The sequence below is a fragment of the Neodiprion lecontei genome, chromosome 4, assembly GCF_021901455.1.
Source record: "Neodiprion lecontei isolate iyNeoLeco1 chromosome 4, iyNeoLeco1.1, whole genome shotgun sequence".
Taxonomy (NCBI): Eukaryota; Metazoa; Arthropoda; class Insecta; order Hymenoptera; family Diprionidae; genus Neodiprion; species Neodiprion lecontei.
In genome coordinates this window covers 37725422-37742063 of record NC_060263.1, presented here as the reverse complement: position 1 = coordinate 37742063, position 16642 = coordinate 37725422, and the positions used below count along the sequence as shown (strand labels likewise).

The 16642-nt window shown below is 36.2% G+C and overlaps 1 protein-coding gene across 6 annotated transcripts; it reads right to left on the bottom strand.

Moving 5' to 3' along the window:
- Window positions 1-1575: 1575 nt before the first annotated feature.
- Window positions 1576-14920, bottom strand: LOC107225661 (cystinosin homolog). Of its 6 annotated transcripts, none has more exons than XM_015666199.2 (9): window positions 14611-14919; window positions 8996-9047; window positions 8799-8889; window positions 7958-8143; window positions 6991-7231; window positions 6783-6902; window positions 6090-6378; window positions 5782-5884; window positions 1576-2259 (listed from the first exon to the last, which is right to left on the bottom strand). In XM_015666199.2, exons 2-9 carry the CDS (start codon window positions 9033-9035, stop codon window positions 2154-2156), a joined length of 1176 nt encoding a protein of 391 aa, XP_015521685.1. In that variant the 5' UTR covers window positions 9036-9047; window positions 14611-14919; the 3' UTR covers window positions 1576-2153. The 6 variants fall into 6 exon arrangements, with proteins under 6 accessions (XP_015521685.1, XP_046593165.1, XP_046593163.1 ...); XM_046737209.1 differs by lacking the exon at window positions 14611-14919 and adding an exon at window positions 9920-9942; XM_046737207.1 differs by lacking the exon at window positions 14611-14919 and adding an exon at window positions 9774-9913.
- Between the last annotated feature and the right edge of the window lie 1722 nt (window positions 14921-16642).

Below are 16642 nucleotides of genomic sequence, written 5' to 3'. Positions count from 1 at the left end.
AACACACACGAACATCGATCAGTTTGTATTATTTACACTGAAATGCGATAAGGCAAGTGCATGCATGTGTAATATAGTTATCATGCCTTGCTATATTCATACCCAGCAAGCATCAGAGACGGGTCAGTGTAATTAGCCGTAATGTCGTATAATTAGCTGTAATTATACAAGAAGACTGACAATTAGATTATTCAACCGGACATTTGAGAAATTTTCCACACAAAGCGCTGCTCACACGACGGAAAATATTGAAATATAATCGTTGTGGTGTAATCAAACTTATTTTAATCGCTCAAAACAATGAAGACGATGAATGTATTTGCTGTTATTACTTTTTGCGCTACTGCGCGGTAGGAAATCGGTAGGGAAGATAAAGTGCGTATTTCTTGTCTGAAATGTAAAAACTAAAATCATTATACATCATATCATTTCGTCATACATCATACATCGTACAGCATACATAGTATTAAAGTTCAAAACGAAAGTTCGGATGTTCAGAAAGTGACGTCACCCAAAATTTTTTTTCTCTTGATATCATCGATCTATACAGACGAAAATCAGCTAGTTGAATTCCTCAGTCCGGAAACAAACGCGCAGTAGAGCGGACGTATGAGAACCGCGCTCCGCAGACTTCGAGTACCGCATTCTCTACCTCCTGGATCCTGCTCTCCTGGTCCGCTTCCTTGTGCTACTCGAGTTCTAGGAAAAGCACTCCAGCTACGCTACCTGGTGAAACTCGACTTCCAGGACAAGCGCTCCTTAGTTTCTGCACTCAGGGTCCGCGACCTGGTGAAATTCGTCTTCCAGGACAAGCGCTCCAGGTCCACTACCTGGTGCAACTCGACTTTAGGGACAAGCACTCCGTAGTTTCTGTGCTCAGGGTCTGTTACCTTGTGAAACTTGAGTTCCAGGACAAGCGCTCCGTAGTTTCGGCGCTCCAGATCCGCTACATGGTGAAACTCGACTTCCAGGACGAGCGCTCTGTAGTTTCTGCGCTTAAGGTCCAGTATCTATAGGAACTCGACTTTCAGGACAAGCGCTCCGTGGTTCCTGCGCTCCAGGTCCTGTGCGTAGTCTTTCAAATCTCTCAGGACTAAGCTGATCGTTCTGTGGTATTTTTTGACGAAATTTATTGTCATAAAATCACAATACGTTATACCCACACGCATGTGCAAACGTGATTTGTAGCATTATATAGAAAAAATCTTACGGGCAGAATAATGAAGAATAAACAGTACATATAACTGTTTTGTACTAACGTAGGAAAATACAATATCCAAGTGATATCGAGGCTCATTTAGAATTTATTGAAGCAAAAGACCGTACTCTTAGCCAAGTGTAGCACACCTGTAGAAAAGTATCGATTGAAGTATAGAAAAGCGGAAGAAAGCTATGGGTATATTGAAAACAGCGCGAGAAAACTATAGAATTAAAAATTACAGGTTCAAAAAGTTTCACTAATTAACGAAAACTATGCGATATACAATAAGAACTACACTAATCGTTATGGTGCAGAACGCAGAGTATAAATCGAGGTGGATGAATTTTGGGAATTTGAATCTTCGCAACCAATTATTCAATTCTATTGAGGTTCGTTTTATTCATGAGTATGTAGATCGAGCTTCGTGTACATTTTTTTTTTTCTTGTTTATTGTTAATATCAAATAATAGGATAATCAATAGTATAATTGTTACTGACAATTTAATAACGGTAACCACTGAGATCAGTGACATAATTTGTGGTGTCGGCGGTGCATTTGTTCGACTTGATATTGCGGATTGTATTGACTTTTAGTTTTACTGTAAGCATCACCGTACGTCTGACCGATTAAAAAGCATGAAAGCAGCACGTATATACTGCTTATTAAACGAATATTTAAAAATATACGATTCTAGCTACTGTAATCTACTATCCGTGTTCTATATTTGAAATTGCAGTTAAAAAATATTCATAACAAACTTAACGAATATTTAGACAAACACATAACTTAATAATAAATCGAACAAATCTGTAATCAGAATCTAGATCTCGGAATTAAAAGTAGGAATGAATGACGAGTCGTACTTTTAAGGTAAACTTAATTAAATAAATATTTTGTCATTTATTAAAAATATGAACAATCTATAACTTTTCATTCAATTAAATAGGGCATTTATTTATCAACAGCTTGATAACCTAGGCTGGTATCCACTCGATGATTTTCTTGATTTTGATCTTCACAGCAGTCTTCTGGGAGCTCCAAGTAATCATTACGATCCCTGTAAAAAAAAAATAATAATAACAATGTAATCATAAATTGTACCCAAATATACGGAGATAAATTAATATATCTATCTATATACATATGCAATTATAAAATAAATTAATGTTTTATCATGAAGTTTGTTCTTTTATATTTTTAATATCATTTCAAACTTCAATGGGGCCCAAGGAACGAATAAAATAAAACAGAAAAATTGTATTATCGAATGAAATACTTTTCAAATCAATGATAAATAAAAACTAGAAATGATTAAATACTTCTAATGACAGCACAAATTGTCAAAACAAGCCAGTGTCACATCAATTTTAGGGGGGATATCCCCCCCCCCCCCCCTCCGTTGACTCTGCTCCTTTTTCCCCCGCGTGTAAAGTTCGGTATAAAAATGTACGTACCATATTAGTTATCTGTTTAGACTATTAAAATTCTTTCATAAATTACTTATAATCATTTCTTAGTCCCTCGTTCCTCGTGCTCTTCATAAAGCAAAACTGATAAGTCTTATTTTTAAATACCGAAGTCTCTGCTAATTTGACTGTAAAATGCGCACAGAGACAAATTTTAAATGTGAATTGCATCCCAGATCCCCTTCCAGTGATAGTTGAGAAATGTTTTTCATACAGAATTAGTTTCAACAAGATTAGTGAGTTAAAATGATAGTTACGGTATGAAACGCAATTAACTTGTAAAAAATCCAAAATTACTGTACGCGCAAACCTAAGATCAGATCTTCTGATCGTTACTTATCCATTTTGAAGGCATTTGAATTATCCAACTGATAATCATCAGCCACAAGTAATCCTTCTTTCAATATATACTTGCCATTTTATTATACATTTTGTTACTGTGAAACCTTTTCAATCGCAGATAAGAAATTCAGTGTTAATAGTAATACTGATAGCAATAATAATAATATTAATTTGAATAAGTATCATAGAATTTTTTGTTTATTACATTTAATTTAGCAATTGTTTAAAGTTTTGGAAATTTTTATAAAGATAACAGTACCTAACACAGGTTACGGTAACAATGCAGATCTGTCGTTGGGATGGAATTTATGCGTAACATGAAAAATCGCAGTCATCTGTGCAATATACAGTGTACATTCATGCAGCATGCAAATCGCCATGCATAGGTGTAACAAATGTCATAAATAAATAGGTACATAAATTACATGTATAAGGTACGGGCTTGAAACACATGAAATCAACGCCGATACTGGAGTTGCACGATTTTGGCTTTTACTCCTCGATCCTAAGAGGCTGCGACATCGAACAAGTAGTGTTTTATTTGCCTTACCATTTACTGTTTGCAAGAAGAACTACGGTGCGATAGTCTCATCAGACCCAATCACACGCAAGCTGAAGTAACCGTCTTGCTGTCTCCTAAGAAATAACGAACTGCGTCTAACTATGCGACCGATCAGAATTTACCATCGTGGAGACTTATTCTATGATTTCTAGCTACTGTAGCTGACATCGCCTTGTGTTCTACGATCTACACTCTGGGTACAGTCTACTATAATTATGGATGGATCGGGCAGGTGGTAGGTACCCAAATCTATAAACATAACTTCCAATTAGCGTACATTTGCATCATACAGAAATTATGACAATCATCGCTCACTCTCCCGTGACGCCAAACATAAATGATTGGATGTTTGTTCTACAAATGGTTTTTATACTTTATTTTGTCATATGAAAACTATGCCCGTTCAAACATAAGATGGAGACAGATGGGCATGTCATAGATTCATTGAATTATATTTCATTTTTTAACATTTATTATATATATATATATATATATATATATATATTATATATTCAAGAAAAAATGGGTCTGATATGCATTCTTTTAAATTTACAAATACTATATTCAATAATACGTAAGATTCTTGATCTACACACAAGAACAACTACGACATGATATAAAAAGATATAAAAATAAGCGTATTCTGATGTTGGATCGATTCGATGCAAAACTTTTTTGATGAAATTCAACACCAGTTTTTTTGGAGTAGATCTGTATCTCAGGTATGGGTATTTCAAAGTTTTTTTAGCCGGTCGTAAGTTTTTTTATATGATGTCCTGTTTTCATTAAAGCTAAATATGCAGAGAGAGGTGTTGTAACAAATATTATATAATGGAATAGTATTTATACCAAGGCTATTCTTCTATTCGATGCGACTTCTGCAACAATTTTTTTTGCGACAATTACGTTTTGTGAAAAGTCACACTTTTATATTTGTTTATTGTCAGGGTACGTAGGACGGTATTTATAGAGGATTTCTTTACGGATAATGAGCGGATATTTTACTACAAAATAAAAAAAAACAAATATTTTATACACAGCATGCTCTGCAGGCAAAAATATACACACGATGTTGGGAAGCATCGATAGGGAATGACGAAATTGTACAAAAAGAATTTTCTAATCATTCACGTACATAAAATTAAGACGGTTTGGGAACATGAGTATAATAAATATGTTTATAATATATATGTATGGATAAGTATATATATATATGTAGGTATATATTTGGGCTCTAGGCACCACCTAATAATGTAAAGATAATAATGATCAATCCACACAGTGTTTTGTTTCAATACCATAAAAAAAACTACATAGACTCATATCTACATTTCTAACAACCAAAGAGTATAATAAGAGAAATTGAGTACTTGACTCCTTACTTCGCATTGATGATAAAAATGCATAACATACAAATTTAATTTTTTTTTTTTCACTGGAAAAACGTTAACATTCTCAATTTAATAAATATTCTTTACATTATATTACATACATTTATATACAAAAGTGTAACAGTTTTGAACTCTAGCATCTTATTATACTCTTCTAAGGTAACTACCAAAAATTTATCTACGTACATCACAATCAACTATACTGCAATATGCAGTTCGTTAAGTAATAAATATATATATATATATATAAAAGGTGAAAATGGCGTGACGTGTAAGCTAAAGTTGCACCGCCGGCTATACTCGTCCATTCAGGTCAATCTGCTTTTCACTGGCGTGTCTGTAAAGGTAAAAACTCTTGCTCTACCCCAGTTGCGGTTTTAACAGCGAATCACTTTGCAGTGATATTTGGTAACGGGCCTTAACATTTACCTTTGCCTAATATCCGCCAAATTTATTCTCCGATTGAAAAAATAACATTGAGTTTGAAAATTTTATTTAAAAGTCAAAACCTGCAAAATAATGTCTTACGGAATGTTCGCCACAATAAATGGTTGGCCGAAATACACCTAAGGTCAATTTTATTCATTCATTTTCTTTTGGCTCAAGCTGTGGATAATTCTTATCTCTAACTAAAGAAAATAGCATAACAAGCTCATTTGTGCAAAGTGCATGTTGAAGTGTGGGTGGTTTAATTGTTAAATAAAGCTGGTTAGTAACGCAAAAGCTGACATGCAATAGTTTGCCTATTGTTTGACATAATATTTTCGAACATATTCCCAGATAAATGTTCGGGACCGATTTTAGCTACTTTCACATACCTGTATAATACGTAATGTTGTACAAGGAAGAAAATGTCAAAAGCAACGGAGAAAAATCCTAGTCCAAACTTTGTTGGATCTCCGAAAATGCTGTCCCAGTCATCTGTCGGAAAATATCGAATATCATCTTTTGGGGAAATCAGATAAAGCGCGTACGAATATGACTTATTTGACTTTGAAACTTGGCAATTCAAACTATCAAATATATTCCAATGACAGTTTAAAAAATTTTCTTTCGACTATAAATAACACCTTCAATTGAAAGTAAATTTAATGTTGTTATAAAGAAGTTTCGTTTTCATTTTTACCATAATTGTATGCATCGAGTATCATTTGCAGCATTGATAACATGCCGCCGGTGAAATCCAAGAATATATTTCCGATACTCCATCCTATTGTTGATTTTCTTTTGTAATTATAAAACGCCTGTGGTACGTATTTGATAAGCGTAATAGCCAGTTTTACGTAGCTGCAGTAATACAAAAAGTCTAACCACTTGATTGTGTCTATTCCAGCTAGAATTATTGAGACTAGTATAAAAATTGTAAAAATTCCATGTATCACACGCGCCATTATTGACACTCTCTGCGTCCCTCTCTGAAATTTAACAAATTACACTAAGTTACATAAATTTTCGTTCCAGTTGCGATTAGTATCCGAATATTGTTTCATCATGCCGATATTATAAAACTTTCATCACTGTTTGATATTTATTAAACATATTTATTCATTATATATTTATTCATCATCCGTGCTTTTTTTGTGGCAATTTACTTTGTAGACGCGACTAATGAAGAGTGGAATATCTACTGCGTTACGAGTCAATTGTTAGTTTATTTTTCCTGAAATATAGGCGAAACATCTGACCAAATGAATAAAACTTCACATTCCTTTTGCAACGTCTGTTTGTAATCAGTGGAGCGGAAAAAAACTTGACTTCTTAACCAGGCCAAGTTCAAAGTTCCACAAACTAATTTGGTTTGATAAAGTAACATACTAACCTCGTAAATGAAACACTGAAGGATCGTAACTGTCGTTGCAAACACGGCGTGCAATGCAAATACGACATCGTTCACTTTGACAGGGTTTAAACCCTTGGGATAGCGATTGAAATATTCTTGCTGCAAAATGAAATGACCTAATTAAGTTTGCGAAAATATTGCCATCGAATCGGAGACCTGGAATTAATATTTTGGTTTCGAAATTTACCTCGATTTCGGGAATCCAATAGAGTCCGCAGTTGAACAAACTGTACATTACAAAACCGACGATATTTAACGACAGAAAATCAAAATTCAAACCCACTACACTCTTGCGTTTGTAGTTGATGTGAATTTGGGGATAAAAACTGATGCTCCATGCCAAGAAATACACCCAACCAACTACGACACTCACGTGACGCAGGGTCTCTGACTTTTCTATAGTCACACGTACGAAGGCGTTGGTAACACTGAAATTAATATTCATAATGTGAATGAAAAATTGAGACATAAATTGGTCAGTGAATGGCTATTTGTGCAATTTCTTACTCGAAGTCAAAGTTTCCCAATCTATACTCAGATTCGGGTATTATTATAACTTTGTAAATAGTCATTTTAGATTTTTTATCGATATTCAAAAGTACACTCGCGAAAATAACGTTCACAAATAATTTATGAGTATACCAAATTCACTACTTTCGAACGAGCACAGTTAACTTTTGAAACACAATATTATTTCACCTTCTTTAGGAACACGTCTTTACAGGACGAATTTCAGAAGAATACTGACCAAGCATCGTACTTGATCACAGACAAAGTTCAGAAGGTTATCAAGCGAAGTGTACACCACCACGAAACGGATAAACAATAAACATCGATACAACTATCATCTGCTTCAATTATTTGATCGTTTATTTTGATGAAAACAGAAAATAAGAGCGCACCGAAATATTTCCGACAGCTTTCCAGATAACGTGAGTAGGTCGAATGGTAAATAGCACAAATATGAGTTACATCACCGGAATGGAAGATTTATTCAACCAGGTTCAATTCATCTGAAAATTACATACTGATACAACTATGAAGAGACTGGATAAAAATATTTTGCCTTTTTTAGTATGTAATTCCCTGTAGTATTGACGATTCGAATTGATCGAGTAAACTGATTTAATTTTCAGAGGTTTGTTTATACTTACGATGCGGCATCGCTAGGTGTAATATTTGCGGAAACTGTAGAATAGCCCGCACTTAGACCAAATACTGTGATAGTCCATTGTGCGGTTGTGTTTGCAGCGGAGAGTGAAAAATTTGCAGGATTTGTCTTCACCAAATCTGAATGCTGTATGTCAAATCTTACTTCTACATCCTCGGACAACGAGTTGCTGTAAAGATGTCGTGACAATCAATTTTCGTTGTGCAGAAATGATTAGTTTGAGCAAAACTTCATAGGCAACTGTTATGTTTTTCAAAAGTTTTAATCATCATTTTCATCCTTACTCAAGCATGACTTTACATACTTATTGCTTTAGTGCTACGGTCTTAATTTTACTACGGAGAATTTGCTAAGTCAACAAATTCTTCCTAAAATTTAGGGCAGCGCTTGTTTAAAGCATTCGGTGTAATTTGAGGTGTCGAAATTCTTGAGACTTTTCCAGCTAGCTGTCGGCATTGAGGAATGAAACAATATCGCAAGATATGATTATGCAAATACAAGTATAAGAGGACGCCGTTAGAGGTCAATGAAACCGGTTCATTGACATTAATCAATGAGTCATTAAAAACGATCTGAATGAAAGAGCGTGAAAATACAAGTTTTGAATCTGCATACTTTTAAAGGGATATGAACATCGCGTACTGAGCATATTTTCTCATTCTGGGATTATAGAGATTATAATTAGGTCAAGGTATATATTATACATCGTAATATGTAACCTACTTAACAGCTCTAGAAAGCTGATAAGAATGCGGCGGCAATACGAAGAGTTAAGAATAACAGATAAACAAAAAGTGATGAGCGGAATATGGGTATATACTTGCTTCAAATAGAGATCGAACGTTTTCTGACCATCGACGGCGACCGTCAAATCTTGCTCTGACACAGTGAAGTCGGCCCAAGACCGTCTGATAGCTGCGGAAAGCAAGAAACAAGATGAGCACAAGTATGGAATATTTTTAACATTAATTTCCTACAGATACATTTAAAGAGTGAACTACTTGCTTTGATCTATACGTACCTAAGAGCACAAAAAGCCATGTGTACCGTTGAATAATCATTTTTCAAATTACCTGTAACAGAAAAAGTAACAGAGAAATGATTAAAGTGTTTTATCGGTGTCTCTGGTTTAATCATCTTTACTTGAATTTTAATATGACGTTAGAGAAGATGTCAAGCATCAATTGTATTACCAGATATTATCGACAGCAGAGAAGAAAAAAAGGCAAATCATTGTAAGTAGTTGGAATTTCTTTACCAAAGAAAAAACAGATCTCTCTTGTCCATTGGATTGAGATTATGCAATCTACTCTGTTAATTGTTTCAAATACATGTGTGAATGGAAAGTTTTAGTTTTCAATTATTTCCATATCTACATGGGGTAGCATAAGTTGCATACGCTTCGACAATACGAGAAAGTTATGCCAAATTTATATCAATGTAAAAATGACCGGTCGACAATCAATTAAGGACAGATTTTTTTGTAAGATATTACAACTGGTTGTCTAAAATCAATCCTTTTTTTTTATTGTTAAGAGTAATCATAACCTACAAACGTCACTGTCATATCATAATAAACTGGCAAAATAATTATCGCTTGAATGTAAGTGATAACGATCGGTTACACGGTAATATTGAAAAAAAACTTTTGGCACTTCAACACAAGGTGGGCAAGACTTTGTATGCTGTTTAAATACGTGCGAATTGATTGCGCGTAGATTTGACAGGTCGAGTGACAGATGCGAGACAAAGAGAAAAGAGGTTAGGAACGAGTCGTTTCAAGCTGGGATTACATTTACCAATAAGATGTTTATTGCACGATAGAGTCATTTCACCAGCGTGGTGGTATTATTTATGATTTCTTCATTCAATGCAGATTTAATGGACCATCCTGTGTGTATGTGTCATTTATATTTTGTATGTAGTATTTACATACAATACGTACTGAAAACACGGAACGCAACGTCTAACGTCTCGTGCAACCCCCACTACGATACTAACAGATACTAAATTACTAAGCGTGATTCAAATCTGACACATGTTGTGATCGAATCGCTCAATACAATCAATTCTGGGAAATGAGAAGGTAATTGTTTAACATTCAGGGTCGAAATGATTATTTAAACTCACAGATTTAACTTGAGAAATAGATTTGGTCACTGGTTGTCACAATTGGCTAAAGATTCGGTAGTTAAATATATTTGAAATGTGTTTGAAAGCAAACACATTCGAACCCCGTCATAAAATCAACATGGCCACCAAAGTGATGCACTTGCAATTTTATTCCGGCCGTATAATTATATTTAACTCTGACTAATCATCGCGCGCTACTTTATGCTGGAAAAAATTATGGCAAAAACGGTTTGGCTATTATTTCACTATTGATGATCGCCTCGAAAACTGTAAATTTAGCTTCCAAATTTGTCACTTTATCACGTGCTTTTGAGTACAATTCCCGGGCCGGCAGCTTTCTAGTAGAAGTTTACAGCCACGTAGGAATTCTTCACATCGTCAAGTTTATTTCTACTTGAAACTGCAGTCACTGCCCTCGGCTACTAGGAATTGATAAATCGAACGGAGTTTAAACGAACAGCTGATCTGGGGTGCTTGGGATCAACGTGATTATTGCTATAGTGTGGCTCAGCTGCAGTTTTCAATACAGCCAATGGAGCCTCGTACTATTTGCTCAGTTACCTATACTCATACTTTTGAAATATTTTACCAAAGGTCACGTCTTCTGTTCATGGTTTTTCTTTCTTGTGTGACGCTCGAAGGGTGTGTGCAGTGCTTGTTCCGACCTTTAAATTGAAGTTCAATATCTAATTCCATCCCGCGAGATCCACACGTGATTGTCGTGATTCCTGATTCGCCGGAGACTCGTGACGCAGTCGAATATTTGAACGAAGTTTATTAATTGACGGGAAAATTATTGATGGGAATTCGAAAGCTCGCGATTAGATTTTTTTTTTCAATTTTCGTACAGTAGTAGTATACTTGATCATTTTTTCTTGAATCTTTTCACATAGCCATGAACAACTCCAGATTGCATTTATTCTAATTTTTATTGGTACTAGGCTTGAGAGGTTAAATTGGGCGAATATATTGATGCAAAAATATGTTATAGACTTCACGTCCACTACGTATCATTCGGCCTTCTAGTATATGTACATTGTACATATTTGGTCTTGCGATGGATACTCGATCTGTCTTTGACGCGTTCAGCTGAAAAAATATTAATGTTCCACCGTATTTTTCCATTCTTTCCACAGTTACTCTGGCACGATTATTCTTCTCACGCTTCTATTCATACCGTTAAAAATTATTATACGCGAAATGAATACTTAGAGTATGGTATATATATCGGGCATATGAGAATCAAGCGAACGTTCACCGTCGGCATGTACATGTACAATATTAAGAATGAGTGCCATTCTCCAAGGACTTGGGCTACAAATTTATTTTTGAAAAAAAAATAAAAAATAATAACCACGTATAAAGAGAGTCTTTCTATTTGCGGTAACCGCAACTTGTCCGACAGTTTGTTTTTTCCCATAATTGTGATAAGCAGTCAGGTAAAGAGGAACGAGGTGGCAGTAAATCGTATGTATGTCTAGAACGCGCCTATTGCAGGTATATACCAATCGTTTTAGTGGGTCACCTGACAACTTTCCGGTCTTAAGATCAAACGCTGCACGTTCTTACCGTTGCAGAAACGGTACGGTGTGTAATAATATATGCCGAGCACACTTCAATATGGCAATAATTACTCCGAATTTGAAAATTCCGTAATAATTCAGAAGATTTTTAACATCCGTAACATTATTTACGTTACAATACCGCGCAATTTAGGTATTACTCAATCAGCAGTGCCATTTTTCAAATTCTTTCATCAGTCGTTGAACACAAATACTACTCCGTTTCCACAAATTTTATAGCAAATATGTACCAGATTTCGAATTTGCAATTCCTGCAGTCGACACGTGCCGTTAAATATCGCGAGCTAATCGCGTGGCTGTTTGAAATATTTAATGTCGGTTTGAGGCCGCGTTTGAACATTTGATCGTTCAGACAAGCTCGTTTAGACCACAATTATCAGTCTGGAAATCTGTATTGACACGTCGCGAAACTTGACCTGCAATAAAACACAACGATATAACATCGTATAAAAATAATTTACTCGAGAATGATTGAAGTCTGGTGACTGATTAAGTTCTATTTCCATCTATATTGCACACTTCTTTTTGCACAAGCTCAACATTCATACCCTACATGTATTTCGGCAATTAATTTGCTTGACAGTTAACTTTAATCTATCCAAGACTACTGAATCGGAATTAATTCGGCGCACTAACGCTAAAAGTTGGTTAAATTTCGTACGAACAGAATCGCTGCTGCAGTTTCCAAGCTCGTGATTCTCATATCGCGACGTTCGAAATTCAAATTCTCGAGATTCGCGCGGCTTGCGGCTAACCTTCGGTAACTGGGACTGGACCAAACAGGTTCCTGATTGAAACTGGCTTACGTAGACGGAGATATCCCGTCATTATATTATAAGACGCGGTTTATCGGTGGGTACAAAGAGATTATTGGAAAAGCAACTCGTGACCGGGTTTTTTCTACGAAAATTCAGTCATGTTACACAATTGTCTGCAGCCTTTTACTCTGGACAAAATCAAACATGGCACTTCGACAATTAAACTGGCCTCAAACCCCAGACGTGGACTTTGGTAATATTTGCTTTACGGTTCATAATAAGTATAAAACTCCGGGCCAATCCACAGGCCGAAACGCATGTAATGCATGTATTAAAAAAGAAGGATTAACGAGACAGAAAGAGTATCTTATTATTTGAATTGAACATCGAGACTGGAATCCGATTGAATTCTTAGTTACAGGTTTTATAGCAAAGCCTGTCGTACACGCAACAATTTTTTATAGCGAAAAACCTGTCTCGTGCAAATATAAATAGACTAGAAATAGAATTTCATCAATTAGGACATTGTGTTATGCTCTAGTTCCAAGTTTGACCGAAACGGAGATGATTACCATAATTTCGACCAAATTACTGGTTTACACTTTCTCGAATCGCTGTGTTCTTCAACTCTTGAATTTGCGCCGACAGCTGTTCGTGTAGCAGATACCGTTTATCGTCAGTGAAATTTACGGCATGTGTGAGATTGATAATACAGTCACGATGCACACTTTGTATTGTTTGGAAATGTGTATTACCTACTTTATCTCAATTGTGTTTGCGGATAAGGTTTGTCCGACAGTTCTTGCATCAGGCTGAGAGTTTGATGGAAAGTTTTGTTTTACGTCCAATTGGAAACATCTCGTGACAAATTGTTCGTAACTCATTGAAATACATTCAGTGAACACGCAGCCACGTTGGGATTTTTCACCTTTTGTTTAGCCTACTATTAGAAAACCGGCTAGACTTAACCGTTCGGATTACACAAGGATTTCTTTTTTCATTAAACCTTCGACAGGTTTATAAGGGCCATGTCCTCGATTTTGCGGAATGCAGAGAAAGTTATTTCACACAAGGCTTATCGCACTTTGTTGTTTTCGGACGCGGTCTGATCACCGCGCCGCGCGGGTTAAATCCGTCCACAAATAGATTAAATTTAATTCCTAACTCTCTGAGCGGCGTTTGAAAACTATAACCGGAGCTGCTGTGCTCAGCATCTGCAGAGAAGCAGAAATATGAAGAGAAAACACGAGATCGAATTGGAGATGATGAAAATTCCTCATTGTCTTGGCTAATTAAATTAGCTTGTATTTTTATGATCATTAAACTTGAGAAGAGCTTGCAGGTTGAATTGAAAAACAAAAAAAAGAATAAAAAATATACAAGTTTAGGCAAACCTTGGAAACAAAAGAAAACTAATAACACGATGATCTAGTTGTAAGTTTTAGAACAAAAACGAAGTGATTTGTGGAAAAATCCCGATATACTTGTTTCGGAGCTTTGGAAATTCTTCGATCAATAAAAGCGGGCATTTGGGTATATTTATAAATCGAAGGCCGACGAGATAAGGCGATAGTAAGAACAAGTAAAAGAATGCCTAGTTTCGATCCCGCTAAAAGACAATTCGTCATTTATCGTCACTCCGGTATTGCGTCAAATACATGGAATGCAAACAATTATGGATAAATCGTGTCATACACGCGCATAACTTCGGTAGTTGAAACGATTTTTTTATCACTGTACAACCGCACGAGTTATAGGAAAAATATTTTCCGCAACAATTATTCCAAAAGGAAACTATGCACGAGATTATTGTCACGACAAAGATGAATCATTAAAAAGTAAAAATTCACCTTTTCCTCGACAAATAATACGCGGCACGCTCCAATTATTAAAGTCGAGTATTTCCGTGACTAAATGCAACTGCAACTGTCACAAAAGAAACAACAAATAATCCCAGATTATCTGAAATTATCTAAGAAACAAAAAAACAAACGCGTCTGACGTAAGCGGCTTTACTTACCAACCTAAAAGCATGATGCCGATAAGCGCGCGAAAATTCAAACTATGGTATAAGATAATTACGCGGCCAGTGATTGGTTCAGAAATGAGCTGCACAAAGAGCTGATATATATTACAGTAGCCGATGAACGACACATACGTACCAGTCTGACTAATATATTCCTTATCTCCTTCGGTACTCGGACAATGACTTCAGATCGCGAGTGATTTTGTTATAAATCCGAGATGCGTGCAACGGCGCCGGTTCGACAAAATAATCTCCACACTCTGTTGTTATATGCGTAAGATTATTCGCTCTGGCAAATTATCTCGAACCGATTCGTTTTTCCCCACAGAGACACGCGTGTCGTGACGCACAGCCTTCCTCCGGATTTTCTTCCCTTCCCGGTCCTTCGTTGCCCGGAAATTCAGCCACTGTTCGGTTCCCTGCTCAGCTTCGAAGTCATCACTGTTGTGTCGGCGCCTCCTGCCGCGTAGCCGACTATATAAATTCACCACCGCCGATTCCTCGCACGGTTAGTCGTAATGTCAGTTCACGCGGTATATTACTCCCCCCCCCCCCCCCTCACCCGCCCCTCTCCTAAGTCCCTGTCACCTCCCCACTCGGCGACTGCTACACTCGCTCTTCTCTCTCTCTCTCTCTCTCTCTCTCTCTCTCTCTTTCTCTCTCTACTCTATTCTATCAATTTCCTTATTAATTTCGTTGTTTTTTTGTTTGTTTTTTTTCGCAATATCGTACAAAGCCTGATGTTTGTTGTATTTGTTACGCGTCTGCCGTCGTTTTAATTTATTAAACACGTTTTATATCGTACGTATCAAACTGTTTTTATATCCGTGACTTTTTACTTAACACATTGTATTTATTTTATTATCTATTACGCTCAACTCTGTACATTGTTTCTGACACATTTGCTTTCTTCATTTTATATTGATCGTTTTTAAATGTGTGTTTTTTTTTGTTTCTTTTTTTTAACCCGTTTAACGCAATGTCGCGCAGTCATTCACTTCGCACATCACTCAAACTGCTGGTGTCGTTACGTTAATTTGTGAAATGCTTGATTATGATCTTGTCATAGTGCCCGGATATTGTTTCACTTTATTGTTTCAGGTTTTTCCCGACATGCTTTTGGAAATTTTATCATCCGGCGAATGCAACTTACGGAGATTTAATCTAGTAGAGGCGTGATTGGAGCAATATTGCGTCGCATTTCGCCAACAGCTGATCGGTTTGGCTAAAATGTACGAACGTACAAATGTAGAAAATTTCTTGGCAAGTTATTCAACTTCTGTTTATGTACGTTGAGTTAATATACCGAATGAAATGTACGTTGAAAAACGACTTTTATTATTAAGTACGACCCGATTTGCCCGTTATATTCGAATCTTCTTTACCGATCGAACTAATTTTCAACGTTCTTCCGAATGATCGGAAGTTTCACTTTTGGCGCATTGCTACTGATTTTTTCCAGCATTGACGGGTTCAAGGCCGCTGGACGTTTCCAGAAACGAGATAGAGTTCATACAATGACCGTTGTTTAAGATTACCGAGAGTCCTTATATCGGAGTGTGTCTCTGTTTCCGTAAATAGCATCGATTTCCTAACAAACGTTGACCTCGCGGTGTTCCTGGAGTTGTTTTTTTATTTTATTTACTCGTGATATCGGTACGCGAGAACTTTTTTTGTAATGTAAATGTAAAAATGTACGCAAAATGTGTCAATGTTTCGGCTCACAGGCTATGACGCTGATCGGTTAACCCAGTGCAATGAAATTGTATACATTTAAAATGGAAACGAGCCGCTTTGATGCGAATATCGATCTGCATACTCGTTTCAATCCAGTTTAGCAGCTCTTCGTCAGATTCGATTCCTTTCACGTTCGCGGTTAGAGCCACGAGTCTTATATTTAACGTCAGTATCAATATAATTTCACCGAGTCGCGTATATAGTGTGTAATAATAACTTTGACTTACGCTGCTTACACGGTGATGATTATCGTAATGATAAAAATGTCATACATTTTAGGCAATGTAAAAGATTCAACGTCGTTTAAAGCTTCACAATTGTCAACCGTTACACAATCTTACAATCGGTCAGAGAATACTTCGCGGATTGCAGTATTCTTATTTTTAGTATATTCGAATGATAATATCGTTAAGCATTGTGATAGTTACTAT